Source organism: Vidua chalybeata, chromosome Z, assembly GCF_026979565.1.
Source record: "Vidua chalybeata isolate OUT-0048 chromosome Z, bVidCha1 merged haplotype, whole genome shotgun sequence".
Taxonomy (NCBI): Eukaryota; Metazoa; Chordata; class Aves; order Passeriformes; family Viduidae; genus Vidua; species Vidua chalybeata.
The window spans coordinates 68,126,949-68,149,283 of NC_071570.1; the positions used below are offsets into that span (position 1 = coordinate 68,126,949).

General features: G+C 48.6%; 2 protein-coding genes across 2 annotated transcripts in view; one reads left to right on the forward strand and one right to left on the reverse strand.

The window, feature by feature from the left end:
- The window catches only part of RNF20 (ring finger protein 20), a 20,475-nt gene extending 8,132 nt beyond the window's left edge, over window positions 1-12,343 (reverse strand). Inside the window, exons 1-14 of the mRNA XM_053968775.1 lie at window positions 11,726-12,343; window positions 7,798-7,849; window positions 7,111-7,281; window positions 6,820-6,987; window positions 6,555-6,702; window positions 6,207-6,389; window positions 4,858-4,976; window positions 3,891-4,037; window positions 3,578-3,655; window positions 3,155-3,274; window positions 1,732-1,911; window positions 1,402-1,537; window positions 647-768; window positions 1-333 (exon numbers count right to left, since the gene is read on the reverse strand). Of these exons, the coding sequence (XP_053824750.1) occupies window positions 1-333; window positions 647-768; window positions 1,402-1,537; window positions 1,732-1,911; window positions 3,155-3,274; window positions 3,578-3,655; window positions 3,891-4,037; window positions 4,858-4,976; window positions 6,207-6,389; window positions 6,555-6,702; window positions 6,820-6,987; window positions 7,111-7,239 (1,863 nt within the window). The 5' untranslated portion in view covers window positions 7,240-7,281; window positions 7,798-7,849; window positions 11,726-12,343. The remainder of the gene's footprint in view (window positions 334-646; window positions 769-1,401; window positions 1,538-1,731; window positions 1,912-3,154; window positions 3,275-3,577; window positions 3,656-3,890; window positions 4,038-4,857; window positions 4,977-6,206; window positions 6,390-6,554; window positions 6,703-6,819; window positions 6,988-7,110; window positions 7,282-7,797; window positions 7,850-11,725) is intronic.
- A 2,431-nt stretch (window positions 12,344-14,774) lies between these two features.
- LOC128802425 (uncharacterized) lies at window positions 14,775-19,596 on the forward strand. The gene is made up of 6 exons (XM_053968774.1): window positions 14,775-15,962; window positions 16,222-16,409; window positions 16,556-16,676; window positions 17,275-17,876; window positions 18,222-18,339; window positions 18,716-19,596. Exons 1-4 carry the CDS (start codon window positions 14,993-14,995, stop codon window positions 17,283-17,285), a joined length of 1,290 nt encoding a protein of 429 aa, XP_053824749.1. The 5' UTR covers window positions 14,775-14,992; the 3' UTR covers window positions 17,286-17,876; window positions 18,222-18,339; window positions 18,716-19,596.
- The last annotated feature ends 2,739 nt before the right edge of the window (window positions 19,597-22,335 follow it).

The following is a 22,335-nucleotide window of genomic DNA, read 5'->3' on the forward strand; positions in this document are numbered from 1 at the left end:
CTTCTCTTTGGCCTCTCTCTCCTTCTCTGATTCCTTCTGCTTCTGCTTTTCCCGCTCTCGTTCCTTTTCCTTCTCTTTCTCTTTTTCTCGTTCTCTCTCTTTCTCCTTCTCCTTTTCCTTCTCTCGTTCCCTCTCCCTTTCCCGTCTCTCCCGCTCCCGTTCCTCTTCATCTCGCCTGGCCTTCATCTCATTAACATCTTCAGAAGCAACCTTGGGAACAGACACTTGGGCAGAAGGATCATCAGGCTCCTGCTTGATCTCTGTGGGCTCCTCCTTTGTGTCTTCAGTGCTGGACTGGGACTGGAGGAGAGCACTGCCACTGCGAGAGCGGATCTGGTGTGGAACAGCAAGAGAGATGACCAAGAAAACAAACATTTAAGTTCTTAGCCAGGAGTCTTTCTTACTCTCTTCTCCCTTGTCTTCACAGATCCATGCTTCCATGCCCCCTTTTCATGGAGCAACTACACAGCCACAAAGAAAGATCATTCATTTAGTCAAAGGAAGCAGCAGAGTGCAGAACTCCACAGAAAATTTCACTGCATCCTGCACAGCCTATCAGAAAGACTGATACTCCTGGCAAGAGTGACAGCATTCCCCCCTCTCCTAAGCACTTTCCTGTCTTTTCTGGCATTTCCTGCTGTATTACCTTGCTCAGGTCAGACTGGGCCTCTCTCAGTTTGCGCTTGTATCTCAGCACCTCTCCCTTCAACTGGTGGTTGTGATTCTGGAGGCTGCTGATGAGGTGACGCATCTCCCGATTAATGGGGCCTGCAAAAACAGAAACACCTCAGTAACAAACCTTCTGTCAACCTTCTTGCATGGAGATGGAGAACAAGCTAAGTGACAATGACAAACAAAATAAGACTATCACCATTCTGCTACATAAGAGAGCAACACAAAACACTTGCAGAAAAAAAGTCATGCCAGTTTTATACACAACCATAAGTCCTTGCAAATTCACAGTCCTAACTCCCACTTAACATTCTTTTTATGCCTATGATCCTAAGGGAAACATGTCATGTTACAAAAGAAATCTGATTTAAATGCTACTTCAGAAGTAATTTATTTCCTCTGATGAAATTTAAGAATTACTGCTTTGCTATCTAGATTGTCCTTACAGATTTGGAAATGAATCCTCCCGCCCCAAGAAATTTTTAATAATTCAAAATATCCTGCCATAAACCAAATTGTTAGCAAAATGTATTTATTATGCAGCATCTAGAAAGAAGTGGAGCTGGCCTCCCAATAAAACAGGTGAAGAGCTTTGTTTTGAGGTAAAGAGACCTGAACAAGTATTTAACAGCAACAAAGAATCAACCCAAGTGTTTTTGTGCACTGTAGCCCCTAAAGAGCACTGGTGGATAGGTGGTTGTTTTCAGGCACAGCAGAATAACACCATACCTGCTTGCTCATTGGCAGCAAGTGTCTGTTCAAACTCTATCCTCAACATCTCATATTCTTTGCGGACTTGTGCCAGGGTGTCCTCCAGCTGAATCACCTCAGTGCGTAGCTTCTTGTGAAGGCTGACCTCATCCCGCTGAGGAACAAAAAGGAAACAGAACTCGGTGCTTTGAACCTGGAGTATCTCTCACCTCATCAATATCAGGTACCACAAGAGCCTGGATTATTGCCAGAAATGTCAATTTCCCGAGCATTCGCAGAGGCACACAGACCCAGCAGTGATGGTGCTGGCATGACAGAGCTCCCAGGCTGAGGGAGCAGAGGTATTACCTCAATCAGTTCCACCTGGCGCTGGTGTGTGGTGCGGGTGCCGTGGAGCAGGGTGCGGGCCTCGTCAAGGTGTGCCTTCAGCTGGAGACTCTCGTTATACAAAACAGAAAACTGGGACTGCATACAGCGATATTCCGGGGTCTCCTTCACAGCCTCTTCCACTGCCCGTCGCAGCTCAACCTGGTTGGGACACAAGAAAATGCCACAAAAAGAAAAATTATCCCCTTGCCTTTGGTTTCTGTCTCTCAAGACAGGAGAACAGTGAATCAAACTGCCACAAGCAAAGACAAAAGTAGAACTTGAATAGCATTGCTGTGAAGCAGGTCCAAGTGATATGATTCAGTACCAATTTTAAAAAGTCTCTGTGCTCTCTGCATGCATCAGGCTGCTTCTCTTGCACAACCACATGACAGAAGTTTTTGACTCTTGGGTCTTGAAATAGTTTCTCTCAAAGATGTGAACTTGGAAAACATAATAAATCATAATCAGCCAGATCAATAAAGATGGACACATAGAAAAGTATGAGAGAACAGATAAAATGCACATGCAAGTAGGCATTATGTTAGCGTTCTGCCAGTAAAACATAATGACTGACAGAAAGAGAAATTAAAAAAAACCCCAGAGAACTGAATTAGAAAAAAAAGTTAGCAAATGATTGTGACTAGCAGCAGAAAAACAGACACATATATACATGCATTCAGCTTAAAACTAATTAGGGGAGGGGAAAAAAAAAAGCTGTAAGCTAAAGACCACTTCTCTCAAAACAAACTCACATGGATAAACAAAATTCAGAGGTGCCTCAAGACAGTTCCCAGCATCAGATCTCTGGATTTAGGTTATCAAGACAGATGTTTCTTATAACCGGCACTGACCACTACGATGAAATTTGGATTATTCTCTCCATGATATACTTATCTACCACAGAGCCACAGCTTCTTGTGTTACCACCTTTAAAACATCACAAACTCATAGGCTGTTTCCTATCTAGCCATCTCCCACAGTGGGAAAGACAGAAATTCATTGACTCTTTCAAGAGCCTCTCTCCCCACACAAGTTCCCTGATTGTTTCTGTTCTCTGGTTCCACTTGCACAGGACGTGGGGAAGGTGGAGGAGGGATCACTACTTGTAAAGAGGTGAAAACAGTTTTAACCAGACATGGTTATTAAAATGGACTCAAAGATCAGAACGGGACACGGGCAGGAAACCATTACAATTTCCAACGGTGGCCACACGGTGTCACCAACGCACTGAGCTGCAAGCGGAGCCACAGACTCACTGAATTGTACCTGGTGCAAAGCGTAACACAGCTGAAGAGCAGGCTCAGAACTGCTAATGAGGTTTTCTGCAGACACACTACTGCAAAGCTGAGGGCAGCCCGTCCCACAGAACACCTTCGCCCTCACACGGCTACAGATGTCTCACCTTGAGCTTTTCATTCTGTGTTGTTACTTCCTCAAGATCCTGACGTAGTTCCTCCAGTTCATTAAGGCGATTCCCAGCAAGCTCTTTATTCTCTTCCAGCTCTGCATTCATCTCCTCAGACTGTTGGGATAAACTGCTTGTAAATCCTACTGTTAATGTGTCTCCTGAGAAAGCTAGTGAACTATCTGTTCATGCAGTAACAGCAATTACAGACTGAGCAGTCAGGTAACTTGACCAAGCGAGTCTAATTCCATCAGGTGTTTTTTAAGTAGAAAACTCATACACAGACAAAGAGTCACCCAGCTTTGTGGTACAGGATCCAAAAATGATCTAAAATAAGTATCTAAATTCTGTTCAAATTGTGGCCCTTGTTCTCCTTGGCTGTATTCTTGCCCTTGCCCACAGCCAAGCTCCTGACCTCACCTTGCGGGCATTAATGGTGATTGTTCCCCCATAGAGGCTGCTCCCAGCTCCATACACCTTGTAGCCTTTGGAATTTACCTGCAAAAAAATGCAAGAGATTTCCTCAAGACCCAGTGAAATACTGACAAGAGTGATGCAGCAGATGCAAGACCAAAGAAGGTACACAGCAGGGTCTCAGCTCTCCCAGCAAAGTCCTAGAGAGGATGTCACACAGCAAAGTCCTAGAGAGGATGTCACACAGCAAAGTCCCAGAGAGGATGTCACATGCCCATCCAACACCACCCCATTCCCAGGTTTCCCGGCCAGTGCTTACTCGTTCCAGGACGTCAGCCAGGTGGCGGTTGAGCCTCTGCTCCCTCTTGCGGATCTTGTCAATGTCCCACTGAAGGTCGTCAATCATGGTCTCCAGGACAGACACTCGGGATTCTGCTGTCTCCACCCTCTCTTGCAGCTTGGAGAACTGCAATCAAAGGAGTGCTTCAGCCAGCACATTGCATAGTGCCAATTTTTCCTGATGCTGCCAGGAGTCATTTCTCTTATTCATCATGTGCTTCTCGTCTTTTGCTGTGGTGACAGACCATTCCATGAACTGTCCTGAATTTTACACTGGCCAAATCTCAAGACACCAATAAAAATAAAACAGAAAATGGAGGAAGAGCAGGAAGCCAGTAATATCTGGCAGAACACAGAGGCAGCCACCTCAGCTAATTCAAAGGCTGTTTTGATTTTAATCTTTTCAATCCCTATGTCCATCTACTCTACACAGCACCTAAGTGCTCAGAGGTCTAACGCTCGGCAAGACCAGCATTAAGACAATTTTTAAATGAACTGAAATCTCTCAAACAAATGCTGCTAATAATGTGAATCCTTTAACAACTGGGATCATCCTGTAACTGATAACATTACACTGCCAAACAACACAGAGAAACCAAGTAACTGAGAATGACAGGGATGTCACCTCCACTGTTCCAGGTATCTACACAGCCACCTCAGCATCATCTGCCCCTAGTTCCTCTGCTCTCCCCTCTCCTTAAAAGTTAAATCCATTCAGTTCACCGACTTGCTTCTAGCCTTTCCTTTAGTGATGTAACAAGCAAATCAATCTGATTTATATGGAAAATCTATGTACAGCTCTCCACAACATCAACCTTTTTCATAACGTTCAAACCATGTTCTTCCTGTGCCTCTCCAAGGAAATGAGCTGCTTTCCAATCTATGGGAACCATAAATTATGCTAAGCAGGTCCCCAAAGCAGATTTCTTTCTCTTCCCTTTTTATACCTCCTGAGACATGACTCTGTGCTTCTCCTGAAGAACATCAGCCAGTTCCTGCAGCCGTCCATTCTCATGTGACAGGTAGGTATTCAGCTCCACTACTGCTTCTTCCATCAGTGAAATATCTGAAAGGTGCACAAAGAAAAGGAAATTAATGGAAATCAATGAAGACTGATTTTAATTCCTGAACAGCAAAGAGAGAAATAAGAAAACAGAAAAGGAGATTTCTGGGTCTAACTTCAGTTTACTTTTATCTCTCCCATGCATGCTTCCTGAGGGCCTGATCTCCACCCACAGAGAGCTTTGACCTGCACTCCATAAGCAAAAGGCTCTGCAGTTTAACAGTGCTGCCCATTTCTGACCTGGGGGCCATCCCCTCTCACCAGAGATCACTTCAGCTGTTCTGTGCCAGCAACCCAGAGCATGCCCTTGGAACCCAGGGACACCCCAATGCTGCCCAAGTTCATGCATAAACCTGCTGCAACAGGTGGCCCAGGGTGACACACCAGGCCAACACACCATGACACCACGTGACAACAACAGCACCAGGGTGACAGGTGAAACTAAAGCACCTGAGGACAGGCTCACATGGCACCAGTGTCAAAGCTACTACAGTTTATGACTGCCAGCCAAGGACAGCAACACTTCCCTACACCAATGCCAGACTTGGTCAGAGCACACAGAAGGCACATCAAGCATGAGCTGATAATCCACACAAGGCTTCTTTCAAAAGATTAAAAATCTAACCTTAAGCTAATGATGATTGTTCCACAGTCATCTGAGTCTGAAGTGAATCTGCTGCATTAATTTTTAGAAGCTGGTCATTTGGCTTTTTCTGCAGAACTCTGCTACATTCAAAACTGACTGCTACACTAAGCACACCACACCATGAGATGGGTACAGTTTTGCTCAGCACTCAGTGGAAACTGAGCAGCTTGTTATTCCTACACCTTCTATTAAACTGCAAAGAAAGAGTCCACTATCAGTTTGCAATGCTGATTTCACTTCTTTACTTGTAAGCATAAAGCATTTCATGTGGAGGCTGAGGACAGCTGGCTGAGAAGGTTCAACTGCTCTCTGACTTCTCAGGCACATGAACACAGTACTGGCGGAAACAAGCTGCCCAATACTCTGGGCAGAGCCCTCAGCATTCAAATACAGAGGTAGCTACAATGCACTTCTGGCACATGATCCTTCAGAAAAGGTTTGGATAACAAGAGGCTGGAAAGCCAAACAAATTCATTTTGAGAAACACATGCATGTGAGAAGGACTAGATCTTAATGTCTACAATGCAGGATCAGGTCTAAGGTGGGGGCAGATAAGCATTCTTGAATACCTGCCACCTTGGTCATACCTCCACTATTCAGCTTGTGAGACAGCACATCCACCTTCTCCTGCAGCTTGTCATACATTGTCACAATCTGGGCAACAGCACGGCGGGAGGACTCCACACGCTCCTGCAGCTGAGATTCTATCTCCTCACTGGTACTGCTAGCTAGAGTGGCCAGGAAGGAGAATGCTGGCTCCAGTCCTTCCCCTGGGAACATAAAGAGGTGAGAAGAAGTGAGTGTGTTCCAGAAGGTAGCATATCACTGCTCTTTACAATCACAAAAAAAAGTGTCAGTCAGCCTTTAGAAATGGGTGTCAGCATTGTCCATAGCTGAAATCCACCTTTCCCACTGTCCCCAGACAGGTGCCTCACCTCGTTTCCTCTCATCTTTGCGCTCCTGGTTACTGTCAGAGTCTGGTTCAGGTTCTGGCACCACCAGTGCTTTTCTTTCAGACAACAGGTCTCCAAGACTTTGGTCCAGGTCGAAGCGTTTAAGGATGATGCGGATATTTTCATCAAACTGAATGATGGGACAGGCAAGGCCAGACAAGATAAAGAATGGATGTGAACAAAAGGACTGCAGTGGTTCAGGGGAGACAAGAAAACTGCATATGAAGTAACAAAAGCTGTTACCAACCTGATTCCAGTAGCGGTTGATGATCAGCAGAGAGGCATCGTCAGTGGCCTGCCGACGCTCCAGCTTCTCAATGTGCTCCCGCAGCTCATCTTCGATGGCCTGGCGCTGGTCAAGCATCTCCGCGAGCTTCCGGTTCTTGGTCTGCAGGGTCCGGATGTCCAGCTCCTCCTGGGCACAGGCACATGGCACACAGGCCAGGTCACAGAAAGACTCAACCTGACCCCAGAGACATTTCTGCCTCCAGATGAAAAAAACCAAAAGGTGGAGTGGGGGTATGCAAGGAAGACATACCGCTGAAGAAACACCACCAAGTTTAATGGTCTCCACAGTAGTGCCCGAATCTTCAACCCCTGCCTTCTTTTCTGGAGGTGCAGAAGGGCCAGGCTCTCCAGCCGTCCGTTTATTGCCAATTCCAGACATGGTGGCTGAAGCGTACAGATTCCCACCTTCTCCAAGTTCTCCCTGAACATTAAAGAACACTATTAAAAAACCATCAAATACACATCCACGCGGTCAATTTGATTTGTGGATTTTAACATGCTAACCCATCACGGTAACAAAATGCCCAAAACAGAGAAGATCATGGAACCAGAAAGATTTTGAAAAATATTTGTTGGGAGGAATGGATTAAAAGTGGAAGACTGGTAAGGAGGACTGTAAATCATTCAAGTGACCTTGCAGCTGGGAATAACCCTTGACAAGCCAGTGATCCTCTGGCACAGGCTGAGTTTAAGGGTGCCCACATCTCTAATACTACACAACTGCCCAGGTGTTGCTTTGGGGATCCCACAAGTAGCAAGGTAGTGGAAATAAATCTATTCCTTGTGTTCTAACAGGGAGTTTGTGCCAGCCTGTGCTGACTCACACATTCTGGTCCAACACTAGCAGTAAAAGACACCAGCAGGACCTGCAGTGCAAGCAGAAAGTTCATGGGGAAAATATCCACTGCTCTGTGATATTAAAATGGAAGCACTGTACCTTATCACCCTCTTTGCAAAAAAATCTTCATCCAGGTTCACTCTCTGCTTTTCTGCATTAACAAAAATGAACCAGGTTAGACTTTGGAAAAAAATGAGACAGTGTGGATGTGGCACCAGTTCACTGCACAACTGTTCCTATTGAATCTACACACAAAGCCAGTCAAAGCTGAGGGCAGCAACACCCTGGAAATAAATGAGCTCTGTACTTAGCTCACAAAACCTACAGAACTGAAAAGCAACTTGGAGCCAGGGCTTGCAAAGACCCATTCCAAGAGTTTTGCTGTCTACCAGGAGAGATGCCAACATTTTTCAAGACAACCTGCTCCTAACTCAATCCAGTCTGAAAAGCTCTGGACTAGAGAATCACAGAACAGCTGGGGCTGCAAGGGAGGACAGGAGGTCACCTGCCCTGTGCTCCTGCATGAAGCAGGCTCAGCCAAAGCAGGTCCAGTCCAGGGCCTGCCAAGGGCCCTGTCCAGGCAGCCTGAGCACCTCCAGGCACAGAAACTCAGCCATGGCTCTGGGCAGCCCCTCTAGTGCTTGATCATCCTCAACATCAAAAAAGGCTTTTCTCATGTCTGAACAGTATTTCCTGTAGTTCCCAAAATATTATTGAGCACAATTACAAGTGTATCCTCAAAAGGTTTCCAACACAAATGGAGCGGCTGGAGATGAAACATGGAACCAATCAGATCTTCACTAGACGTGACCTGCATCCTTCTCCCACAGCCACTGGTGCTGTGCCAGCCTCTAGACTGAATGAAACCAGAAGTGAATGAAGTGCAGACCGTATCAGTAAAACCTGACTTGTTCCATTTAAGCCTCTAATGGCATTGACAGTCAAACTAGGGGTTATGAACTGAACCTTCCAGTTCCTACCTGCTTTAATTGAGCAGTTCTACTGAAAGCAACAAGGCCATTGCCTTTTGTAGATGAAGCTGGTACACTGCTTTGCCAAATCTCAGCATTTCACAAGCACCTCAGCTTGGAAGTGCCCTTCATCGTATGCAAAATAGTATAAAGATTATTTCTAAGTGAGTTATTGAAACAGCACATATGGGTATCCTGTGAGATATCTTTTAAGAGAAACATTAAATTACACCGCAAATTTAAAAAGACAACTGTCATGGAACCATTTTCCTTCTCTTAGCAGCAGCACTGACTTAAGCTGGAATTCCAAACTCAAGTTAGCTTGGTGGTAGAACGTTTACAGATTCCAAGTATGTGCATGGGTTTTACAGGCATTTGGAAAGCTGGGAGGAAAGCTGGGAGGGAGTGAAGTTTAGGTTAACTTGCAGGAAAAAAATGTTCCCTCCTGAAAGCTCAATTACTGTCTTGTTTATGGTGGTGAATGTGCCTAAAGAGGTAGAAATAAGAGCAGTTAAGGGATATCAGGCAGGGTTTTCAGAAGAAACAACAGGTAATCAACTGCTCGGTGGTGATGTTTAGAAAGCAGGCTTCTGCCAGGGGTTTCTGGGATCCTCCCTTTGCTCCCGGTGACCCAGCTGTTGCCAAGGGGAGGGGGAGGTGGTGATGCTGTTGCTGTCTTTTCCACCAGAGGGGTTGGAGATATTAAAGGTAGTGAGGCACAAGCAAGAAGGAGAACTGATTAACAGAGGGCAGTAAACAGTGGATGCCAGGAGTTTTGACCCTTGCAAAGGGTGTTGGGAGAGCTCCATGGGGTGAGTCATTGGGACTTTTGAGGATTGGCAGAGACATTCTTCAAGATGTACTGCCTTGGGTCTTTTTGTTTTAGCAAAACGAGCTAATGAGGGGTGTCTGGCTAAAATTAATAGCCAGACTACAAAGGAGATTGCAAAGCAGGGAAATGACCTTGGGCTCTATGTCCTTTCCAGGGATGTTGTGTATTTTACTGAGATGCCCTGGGCAAGAGGGCTTAGATGTTCTCTGGTAGAGGTATGCTGGCTGGCAGGGTGGCCAGAGGAGTTTCTAGCAGCCTCAGCAACTATTTGATCAGTGTGAGAAACGAGGCTCACTCTTTAAAATTTTTAAAGGTGTAATAAGGGATAAAGCAAAAGTAACAGCACTGGGTGCATAGCCACATGTGTCGCTGGTGAGGCAGGGATGGAAATGAAGAGACCCCATCTTCAGAAGGCAAAGAATAATCTTTATTAACAAGTATCATTCCTCTTTTATAACCAAGATCGCTAAGGTGAAATATGATTGCTCTCAAAGTGAAAACCTTTCACACCATTGGTGCACCATGAATAGCACACTGTGGTAGAACATATCTATAAACAACATGAACAGAAAGAGAGATAATGATTGTTTTCATTCCTTCTCCTAACTTTCCCAGGCTAGGCCTGGGAGAATTCTCTTTTCTCTCTGACTGAACTGAGAATATCCACACACATGCACACAGTTAACTATAACAACTCTTATATACTTTTTCATTGCGTTAGTCAAATACATATTCATGAAAATTATGCATATTCAAACATTCCTTTGAGTATACATATTCCAGGGAATTCTTTATCTTAGCTCAACCCCTGACCTCATCTTCTTAGACTACATGCCACAATGCAGATGTGATTTTGAGAGTTATGGGCTACCCCAGACGGAGTCCCACAGGGTAACCCTCAGTTAGCTGGTCAACGGGTGCCTGGATAGCGTAATTAAAATCCCCACCAGGAAGACGGAAGGACTCTTGAGCTGCTGGAATCCGAGTGGGTTCACTGAGGATTGATCAAAGGAGTAGGGATGCAGAAATAGGAGCAGGGAGACAACCACACTCAGGGAAAGCAGACTCCGAGAGCCCCAGAGAAGGAGAGGCCAGAGTCTATAACTGGGGAGGGAAGGAGTAACTAGAAGTAACAAATGATCCAATGGGAAGAGGGTGTAAGGGAGGAACAGGGATGGGGTAACATAAACTGGGCCAATGAGGGAAAAGGGAAGGAGTGGTTTACAGAGGGAACCATTAGGAACAACGAGAACAGGGAACTTTCCAGAACTTGGGGAGATGACAACCACAAACTGACAGGTGATGGGCATGTGCTCATTTGCACTGGGGTGCAGAGGACCCTGGGGAAATGCCTTATGCTAAACGACTGTAGGTTCCCATGGCATTCCCACACTGTCTTCCCCATGGGCACATCCCACAGAAAGGCTTGTATTTTATTTCCTCATGAGGCCCCCTGGTCTGTGGTTAGAATTACTGATAGCCAAAGGGTCAGTGGTAGATTCCTCCTTGCTCTTTTGGTGTTACTTGCTTGGTTCTTTTCAAAATTATCTTATCATACAAGACGTTCTAGCCATTTTTAGAAGTACTTCCAATCAACATTAGCTATTTCACTACTTGTCAGTTAGTTACAACAATAAAGGCATTAGTTCTTATTTCACAGCTAAATTACTTCTGCAAAAGTTATAATACACATTACATAGCCTCTCTTTCAATATTTTGTGAAAGCATAAACTATAATATATATCACACTAAAATATACAATCTACACAGGGATTAGGGTATTAACCATAAAAGGCTGACAAATTACACTGGATCAAAAGCAGTTAAAAAGAGATTACAAATTGTACTATATCAAAATAATTTACTAAAGCAAATAATAGCGAAAGCAAATAATTACATAAATTATTGATAACAATCAGTTAACAAATGGTTTCTGAATATGGGATTGTGAAGGCAGTGGACTTGCATGGGGGAACTCGTTTTACAGGGGGATCCTTCAAGGGATTATGGCTGCTTTGAGGTTTCAGTGGGACCTCCATACCCCCTGGCACCCTGAGAATTCAGGTCAAGTAGAAAGGATGAATGGAGGAATAAACACCCTTTGAAGCTGGTGACAGAAACGAAGATGCCATGGGTACAGCTTTTGCTTTAGCTTTGGCAAGAATGAGAGCCAAAGCCATGGGAATATTCAATTATTTCCCTTTGAATTGTTTGAGGTTCTTACCTTGTTCATTTTCAAGGTGGCAGAGAGGAGAAGATCTATATTTAAACCAGTATGTGACCAGTATGCCATGTCTTGTGAAATCTCTTTGACAGGAAGCCCAGTTAGCACAGTCGCTGCCTTTGGACTTTGCTGTTCATAACATCCAACTGGGATTTCAGGGAGAGAAGCCAGGAGACCTGAACACAGATGGACCCATCACACTCGAGTCAAGGTCTTGAAAGGCCCAAAGATTTGGGCATCTCAGCTGGAACAAAAGCAAGGGAGACCTCGACTATCAGTAGCCATGGACAAGGACTTCTAGTGACTAATGGGTTAATATGAACTGTAATTATCTACTTTATTATCTGTATTTACTTGCCATATCTGATGCAGGGACGAGACATGGAAAAGTTGGCAGAGGGTGTTTCAAATGGTCCATGTTGTGAAAAAGGGTTAATAATAGCTAGGGTTTGTGAAGACAAATTGAGAAGTAAAAAGAGGAGGTGTAGCAGTCAGAGGCCCTGCAAGGCCTCCATGGCGGTCACTAGCCTAAGATAAGAAATGCAGTCATGATGAGTGGACCAGAGCTGCCCCTCTTCTGCACATCAGACCCCTGTTATCTCTCTGTAAGGCTATAGGTCATATTCTCCTTGACCCCAGCCACTGAACAATCTCCCAATAGCCCATTTAAACCCATACCTTTGCCCTGTTCAGCAGAAGAGCTGTCACTGGAACCCTTTGCAGAAGCTGCCAATAAAGACATCTCCGCAGAACTCCACACAGCCTTCACCTCTCTCCATCCCTACCTCTGCTGAGGCACTTTGCGAGCACAGAGCTGAAAGCACTAAGAGCTGAAATCACTCCACAAGTGCTCGCTAAAGTAGCCAGCGGCTCGGAGCTAGCCAGGGGCCCAGACAGGCTGTGCCTCATCAGCACAGTGCTATCCGGGACACCTACGGCGGCTGCTGCCCCGGGGCCAGACGGACCCCCGGGACTCCAAACCGCAATAAGGAGGGATTAAGAGGAAAGGTGTGTGCTAACATCTTTACTAATAATTGAATGGTTGATATTGATTACAAATAATTGAATGGTAGAGACATTAATAGGGTCTTAATGTCTCTACTGACTTTAGGCAGCAGGTTTGTTGCAGAGCTCAGACAGTTTGGCTCCTGAGATAGACAAGTGGGTCTGCACATGCCTGAGCTTCGGAACTTTGGGGTAGAACAGGAGGTTCGAGGGTGGATATGCGGTAGGCGATTCGGGATGGCTGTACCGCAGGCAAAGAGGAAAGGCAGAGGAAAACATGCAGCCTGGAGTTTAGGATAAAAGGAGGCTGCGCCCTCCGAAACCCCGAGAGAGAAAACCCCACAGTTGTGTGCCCCGGTTGACTTTTCTCCCTTTATTCGAATAAAGTTGAAGGGACTCATCTGTCGCCTTTTCAGACGTAAACCCTAGCGTTTGTGGATCTTCCTGACACCAGGAAAGCATGGAGTTTCCCCCTCTGGAGACATCCCAAACTCACCTGGCTGTGTTCCTCTGTCACTTGCTCCAAGGGTCTCTGCCTTGCCTGAGGGTGATCTTGTTATGAACAAGTTCATAAGTTAATGTGGTTAGAGCTGTTAATGCACTTAAAGTTGTAATAAGCTAACTATGTTGATAACTGTTAAACCCTTGTTGTACCCCCACTGTTAACTCCCTTACATGCACCCTGATTGTACCCCCCCCTTACCTGTACCCTTACTGAATCCCTCGGGTATTGCCTCTGCTGCGCCCCAAAATGGCAGCTGGAAACACTCCCGGGAATATGCAAATTAAGAAAAGCTCAAGAAAATCCAATGCAAGACCCTAGAAACGACGAGCCAGCCCAAAATTTGAAGAACTAAGTGACTGGACCTACTGGCAGGAAGTCCCTCTACTCCACCAACATGGTTTTAAAGGTCACCATCACCTGTAGAACTGGACTAGAATGAGGACCCTAGCCAATGAGCCAGAAGACATTTTCTTAGGTATGCCCATGAGGATGGAAGCCCCAGTTCCGCTGTGAAGCAGAACTGATCACCTCCTCCTTTGTGTCGCCAAAGGGAGCAGCGGCGGAGTGTGCAACCCCTCGGGCCCCCACCCAGAGCTGATCGCTCAATAAGGGCATTAAAAAGGAGCTGGTATCCTGGCCCATTTATTACAATCTCAACCTGACCGATCCTGTGATTCAGCTTCCCACACACACCAGCTGCTCCCACACCTCCTCCACTCTCCCACATCCCACAGGGGTCCTGCCGCTAAACCCGGCATCTTCCCACAGCCCCAGCCGGACATGCTGCGGGCCCATCCCTCCCTCTGCGGGTGTGCGCTGCCTCCAGCCCCCAGCTGCCTCCATCCTCCACACAGCCACCTCCCGGCTCTCCCTGGCCCTGGCCTTCCCCACAGACCCACCACCGCCCCGTCCGGCCGCCCTTTCGCCCTCACCCATCAGTGGGGGCAAAGCCGGCACCAGCACTCCCACCAAAGATGGCGGCGTGGGCAGAGCTGCCCTCACCCACACACAGCCCCGGCGGAGCAGCCGCCTCCCTGCCCGCCGCTGGAGCCGTGTCTCAGCCAGACGGGGCAGGAAGGGTGTCGGAGATGCTGAATGTGGGCAAAAAGTTCTGTGCCAGACATGGTGTGGCAGCAGGGTCGGGCAGTGATGGTCCCCCTGCATTAGGCACTGGAGAGGCCACACCTCTAGTGCTGTGTTCAGTTCTGGGCCCCTCAGTTCAGGAAGGACACTGAGGAGCTGGAGTGTGTCCAAAAGAATGTCTTCAAGTCTCTTCATCACTTCCCCTTCGCCCATTTGACCTGTCTGCTTGGAAGTGAGGAACTCTGAAACCCCTACCAAATAGGGAAGCTATTTAGACTAAGACCTTTTTCCTGACTTCGGCTATGCAGAAATGAGAGTGATTTTGTTTTCACTGGACAAAGAGCAAGAGCTTCCGATGGGATTTCTCAATTTGGACCTTTCTGAAAGCTCCTGCGCTTGCCTTGGCGGTTTGGGGCTGTACTGCAAAGCAAAGGCGGTAGGATGACTGCAGCCAGGGAAAGAGAGGGTTTGCACCTGGCCCTGCCGTGCCGACCCCGGCCAGCCTCGGCAGCCGCCCGGCCCACGCCGTGCCCGCAGCCCCGGCTCTGCCGCGCTCGTCCCTGCCAAGTCCGGCGCAGCGCCCCCCTCAGGCCGCGCGCCGCCGGCGCAGCCGCGGCCGTTGCGCTCCGGCCGTTGCGCTCCGGCCGTTGTGGCACCAGTCGGCGATCAGCGCCATGGCAGAGCTGCCGCTGCCCGCCGGGCTCAGCGCCAGCACCTTCCCCGCCAAGCTGTGGCGCCTGGTGAACAGCCCCCGCGTCCACTCCGTGCGCTGGGACAGCCGGGCCCGGGGACTGCTCATCGACCGCTCCCTTTTCGAGCGGGAGCTGCTCAGCCCGGGCGACGCCCAGGGGCCGGCCCCGCACACCTTCAGGGCCACGCAGTTCCGCAGCTTCGTGCGCCAGCTCTACCGCTACGGCTTCCACAAGGTGCCGGGCTGGGTTGGCTCGGCTGCGCCGGGCGATGCCGGGACCTGGCTCCACTACAGCAACCCCTGCTTTCGCCGCGACCGCCCCGACCTCCTGCTCCGCATCAGGCGCCGGAGCGCGGCCAACAGGCGGCGGCCGGCGGCGGGGCAGGAGGGCCGCAGGCGCCCGCCCTGCGGCTCCCAGCAGCTCCCCGGGGCGCGGCCGCTGCCGGACGGGCGGGACGGGCGCAGTCGCTTCCAGCCGCTCTCCAGGGAGCGGCCGCCGCTGCCGCCCGGGCGCCCGCCCAGCGGCTTCCTCCTGCTGCACAGGGAACGGACGCTGCCGGACGGGCGGGAGCTGCGCAGTCCCCGGCCCGGCCGCTTCCAGCAGCCCCCCGGGGAGCGGCCGCTGCTCGCCCGGCGCCCGCCCTGCAGCTTCCACCTGCTGCACAGGGACCGGCCGGTGCCGGCCCGGCGGGAGGGGCCGAGCCGCTTCCGGGAGCTCTATGGGGAGCAGCCGCTGCCCGCCGAGCGGGAGGTGCTACGGGTCCCGCCCTGCGAGTTGCTCGCTTTCCACGGGGAGCCGCTGCTGCCGCTCGGGCGGGAGGGGCCCCGCAGCCGCTTCCAGGAGCTCTGCGGGGGGCAGCTGCCTCCGATCGACCGGGAGGTGCTCAGGATCCCGCCCTGCAGCTTCCAGCATCTCCACAGGGAGCAGCAGCCCCCAGCCTACGACCCACGAGGTAGGAAAAGAGTTGTAGCCTTTGGAAAATCCAAAAGGTCATGAGAAGTGACCATTTGAAGTATTTTTCCACAAGGCTCTGTCATTCTCGGCCCGAAATTGTCAAGCCTATTAAGAAGGGGCACCTAGAAAGCCAAAAGATTCTCTGCCTGCTTTTCCTGCATGCTTTCTGTGATGTTTGATCCAAGGCAGCAACAGAGATCTGTGTGTGTCCCAGAGCCACGTTGTGGAGCGTGACCAATGTGTTTGGATTCTTGCAGCCACCTCAGACACTTCAGCCCCCAGCGCTCCATCTAGCAGTGCAGGCTGTGCAGCATCGATGGCCTCCAGCTCAGCCTGGAATGCACCTGAGGAAAAGGAATGGCCACCAGTGGATCTTGGCTTTGCTGTAGAGCAAATGATCCAGGAGATCAGGAGATCCCTGCCTGAAAGGTCTCCCTCTGCTCAGGTAACCTATTGGAGGGGAATGGAAGAGGCTGGGCTGAGAGCTTTTGAATGTTGTTACATGGAGAAGGAGAGTAACTGTATCCTTGATGTGATTCCAACAAAATACTGAATGATCTGTAGCTTTCTTTTTTTCTCTTGTTCTTTAAGGGCAATATTAATGTTGCCCCTGAGTCTTCAGGAGGGGAGCCTGTGAACCGGGCTGCAGCAGAGGAAACTTCATCAGGCACGGAGAGCTGCGGGAACAGTTCCCCAGAGCCCGAGGAGCTTGGTAAGGACAAAGCCCCCATTGGTTTAGAGAGGTGTGAGACGGCTGCTCTGAGCCTGCCTCTGGCAGGAAGGGAGAAGAGAAGAGTTGAGTTCTTGTCTGCAGGGTTGGTGCTTCCTGGTGCCTTTAGTTCAAAGGCACATGAACAACCTCCCTGAGCTCTGCCCTCCATGCTTCTCCAGAGGCTCTGACACGGAGTCCTCTGCTGTGGCAAGAGAGCAGGGAATAAACCTGACCTTGTGGGGGTTGTGCCACCAAGCTGGGTGTCCCAGTTTGGTTCATAACTCAGCCCCCAGCAGCCTTCAGCCATTTCAGTGAGCACTGTGGTCTCTCTGTCACTGGGACTGTCTGTGTTTCAAACTCTTGTGGGTGCCATTTGCACTGTGGGTGCTGAGACTTTATCAGGATACTTAAATACTTTACACAGCTCAGTTTTGAACACTTGGAAGGATCCCTGTTCTTTAAAGAGCAGGCTTCAAATTGCCAAGCGAGAGTCTGCCTTTCAGGCCATCTTTTAAAGTCCCTGATAGAAGGACAATTGGCGCTCAAGGGACACTTGCACAAGGGCCAGTATTGACTCAGTGTTCCCTTTGCTTCCCAGATCCCGTGTGATCAGCTTCTCCAGGAGGGCTGCCCTGTGTGGCAGGAAGAGACAGAGGGAGAGCCTGTGACCACTGGGCAGGTGAAATTCCTCTATCTCTAGTTATATTTATAGATGTATATAGTTATATTTATTGATCTATGTAGTTGTGTTTAGAGATTTATGTAGTTATATTTATCTATCTATATAGAAAGAGATTTGTATAGTTAATTTATTTTTAGTTTTAGGTGTATATATTTATATTTTTAGATGTGCAGTTATAGTTATAGATGTCCATAGTTGCATTTATACATGTGTATAGTTACATTTACATATATATAGTTTCATTTATAGATAGGCATATTTATATTGATATATGGGGGCTTAGTTACATAGATTGATATCTGTATAGGTATAGGGCTGTTTTTAACCTCTTCCCCTGCTCTGCTTCCTCCCTCACCTCTTGCTTTTCCCCCTGTGCCCCCTCTGTCCCCTCTCCCTGTGCTGGGTCCGAGCTGGCGGCCGGGCCGGGCGGAGCAGCAGTTCCAGCCCCGGGTGTCCCTGGAGCGGTGGGAGCTGCCGGTGGCCCCAGGCACTGTCCCCTGAGGAGCTGCTGCAGGACGGTGAGACTGAGGGGGCTGAGGGGGCGGTGACGCTGAAGGGACGGTGACCCTGAGGTGCTGCTGGGGCTGAGGGGTGTGGGACAGCCCAGGGCGATGGTGGCGCTGAGGTGACGGGGAAGTGGCCCAGGCCGAGGGGGTGGCGGGTCTAGGGGAACGGGATGGGTCAGAAGGGACTGAGGGGGTGAGAGGACTGTGAGGGGCTGAAGAAACTGAAGGGGCTGGGGGTTTGCCGAGAGCATGGCGGGGCTGAGGGGATGGAGGGGCCAGCAGGGAGCACAGAGGGCTCCGGGACTGCAGCTCTGCCAGGCCTTGGAACCAATTCCAGGGCCTCCGCTTTTGCCACAGCTGCAGTGAAGACCTAGAGGACAGCCAGAGACTGACGGGAGCCAGCAGGGAGAAGCTGAAGGCCAGCAGCAAGAGCAGGGAACGGGGACCTGCTGCTGCCACGCTGGAGAGAGCCCGGGTGAGGCCACAGGGCCGGGGAGGCAGGGTGGGGCTGAGGGTGGCGTGGGCTGTGGCCGTGGGCGCTGCCCGGCGGGGCAGGAGCGGGCCCTGCCCGTGCTGGGGCTGCTCAGCGCAGCTGCCCCGGCCGGCACAGGGGCTGTCCTTGGGCAAGGCAGCTGTGCCGGCAGGGCCCGGGAGCCGTGCCGGCTGTGCCGGGCTGCCGGGGCTGCGGGACAGTCCCGCCACGGCCGCGCTCCCGCAGCCTGGCCCGCTCGGCTGCTTTTTCTTTCTAACTCTCCTGGAGAGGCTCTGAGATCTTCTCTTCCCTGATGCAAGTGCAGCTGCTGCCAAGGGAAACGTCCCCGTACTGACTCAGTGTTCCCTTTGCTTCCCAGCTGTGCCATCTGCTGTCCCTGTCCAGGAGAGCTGCTCTGCACAGGAGGAAGAGACCGAGGGAGAGGCTTTGAAGATGGGGCAGCTGAGATCCCTCTGCTTGGAATTCTATTTAAAGATGTATGGACTTGCATGTAGACAGGGATTATTATATAGACATGTACATATGTAGGCTTTGATTTGCATAGGAATATTTCTGTATGTATGTTGTTATATTTATGGATATATGCTATGTATATATGTATGCATATATATAGATATATGTTTGTAATTACATAGATGTGTGTATATGTATCTAAGTATATGTGTATGTTGTAATAACTATGTTTAGTTCTATTTCCTAGGTTTACAGTTGTGTGGGTATCTATTTGTATTTATACAGTGTCCGTATATGGCTCTTTAAATATGTATATTGATATTTGTATTGATAGATATTTCTATTTTTATATGTATATTGATCTCTTTTTGTCTGTTTAATGACATTTACATATGTATCGAGATGTACAGCTATATATTTGTATTGATGCAGTTGGGTGGATATTTAGATTGGTGATTTTTGTATATTTGTAGATAGGTTTGGTTAATATATCTACTTATATATTGTATGTAATATGTAATGTTTAATCTATATTTACATCTATAGTTTGTTACAGTTATGTAGGTATTTATATTTAAACATGTATGGAGGGTGTAGTTGTATAATTCTATCTATTGAATTTTTAGTGTAGGGCTATTTAGAGAGGGAATGCATATTTTTGTATTTCTATATGGGCTGTACACTTGTAGTAATATGTAATAAATTAAGTTGTTAAACACTTACTTGATCTTTGTGTATAGTGAGCTGTTGTAGAGGTTGGCAATAAATTAAGTTTTGTTAACTCAAGTTGGTATTTGTATATTTTTACCTAGACTGGTTGTAATAATCTAATAAATTCCTGTTTTTAACCTTAATTGAGATTTGTATAGGTCTGTATTGCCAGTGCAGGTGTAGCAATTTCTAATCAATTATGTTTGTCAACTGCAATGGGTGTTTTGTGATTTGTGCTACCCAAAGCCGTGAGCAGATGTAAATGCTGGAGGATTTTGGCCATGAAAATCTCCGGCCGTGCCCAGGACTTGCACTCGGGCTGGGCAAGGGAAGCGCAGATTTGGAATGGCAGCAGAGCTACACGTTGGCTCAGAACTCGCTGCAAAGGCCTGCTGAGGAAACGCCGGGACTCCACTGAGTGCAAAACTCCTGCTCTGTGGATATGCAGATAATTCAGTCCATGTTTGGTTCTTTACATACACACACACACAGATATATGTAGGCAGCACTTAGTAACCTGTAGCATACTCGATTGTGGGAACTGAAATGGATATTTCTCCACTTACAAGGATCAGCAGAGTAGTGCCATTCTGTAGGTGATGTTGGTCACTGTGTCTAAGCAGCACAGTTGTAGCAATCTGTAATAAGTTTCCCTTTTCAACTGATGTTGGCTTTGGGGCATTTCTCATTTCCATGATTGTGGAAAGCACATTTCTCTCTCTCTCAGGATTTTTTATTGAGGTGCACAGAGAGAAATGAAAGAGAAAACAATTTCTATTTCTGCTCCTTGTTTTTCTCTTGTGGAATGTGTTTGGAGAATTGTTTACCCGGAGTGAGCGCTTGGTTGGATCATGGTGGATTGTTTGGGCCTGATGGCCAATCGGATCCACCTGTGTCTGGGCTCTGAAGAACAGGGTCACGAGTTGTGAGTTAGTTAGATATGGTAGTTAGAGAAAGTAGCATGTAGTATTTAGTATCCTCTTTTATATAGCATATTAATGTATTATAACATAATTATAATAAAGAAATCATTCAGCCTTCTGAAATGGAGTTAGACATCATCATTCTTCCCATTGGGTTCGCCGACATCTACAACACATGATCAGTGACCAAATCAATATTTGTTCCTATTTCTTCACTGATCCTGAAGCTTTGACGAGTGTATGACAGGCTGTGGCACCCAATTCCTCAGAGGTCTGTCCAGCTGTGGGTAATGGAACCTGTCTTGTCTGTGAAACATCCGTCTGAGGTTATTTGTCTGAGAGTTGTGGTCCATCTCTAGAACCCCCTCAGGCCGCATGCTGGCTGGGGAGGGAGGGGAAAAATGTAAGGGGATTATGGTATTTATTCTCTTTTAACACATATTTGCACTAAGCTGTAGTCTAAACTCAGGAAAAGGATTATTTTCCTTAGCGGTGCAGTGTGGGATAAAAGGTGTAGGAATTGCCACAAACCAAGCTGCAGGAGCAGTTTGTTATTGGTCTTAACAGGACATGGTGTACAGGTAAGCACGGCATTAGCTTTCATTCTCCCCAGCTGCACGCAGCTCCGGGGAGCCTGGCTGTGGCGTAGCTTCCACGTGCTGCCAGGGTTTTCTGCCACGGGTTCCTGGACACAGCTCTGTGTCTCGGGCGCGTGGGCTGGCCAGCTGCTGTTACCGTGCGCTAGGGATCCGGTAAAGAAGTAAGGAATTTGTCCATTTACTCTGTGCTTGGCAGGAACGGTTAATTGGTCACGTGGCACGGTTCAATGGAAAGACGCGACCGTTCCCGGCACTCGCATGGGAGAAAATGGCGCCTGGGTGCCGGCGGGCTAGGGTTTTATGGAGGAGCGGGGCGAGAGGATCCACGGCCTGCCAGCCAATAGGGGCGGCTGCCGTGGCGGTGACGCCAGCAACAGCGACCAATCAAGACGGGGCTGGGGCGGTTCCTGGGTCCCAGGGCTAGTAGGGATGCAGGATCAGGGAGATTGGCGGGGAACTCTCTGGCAAGGATGGGGAGTGTCCACCTGAGTGATTGGGGTAAGCTCCAATAGCACACAGCTAGGAGCAAACAACCGCAGGGAGGGAAAACCCGGGGGGTGTGCGGGATTACAGAACTTGACCTATCATAAATAATAAACACTAATCTAAACCCGAACCCCAGGATGCAACAGGTAAACACCACAATCTTAATGATTCACCTCTTAAGTAAAACCACAATGGTTCACTGTGTAAAACTATCTGTGGATGGAAATAGCATATGTCCCTGAGCTGAGGCAGAAGCCTGGGAGTCAAACTCCTGGAAAACGAGACCTGGCAAGGCGCAGACACACATTTGGCTCAAGGCAAGAGGGAGCTTGTACTGCCAGCACGGGAAGGGACTCCAGGCAGAGGAGCTGGCCAACAGCAGGGAGCAGCTCCTGCTGTCACTGAGAGGGAAGGACTCGCAGGACGCAGGTGGAGTAGTCACATCGCGGATGGACAGCGGAGCCACTCCTGAGCTGCCAATGTGACCCCTCCTGGTGCTGCAGTCACAGCACAATCACCTGTCCTGCAGACTCTCTTTGGCTTCTTGAGCTCCAACCTGTGTAGGCGATTTTCCTTTTCATGAACAGGATGGGACTGCTGGGGTGCGTTACTTGAGCTTTACTTGCAGCGTCAACCTCATTGCATGGTTGAGACAATAGGAAGATGGCAAAGCTCACGTGCAGCCAGCAGCAGCCAATGATTTCTTTGATACAGAGCATCTTAAAAACTTTTTAGCCAATAGCATATTGCTAAAGCTTACACACAGTTGTTTTAACCAATTAGTAAAAGTACACGTACACCTGCTT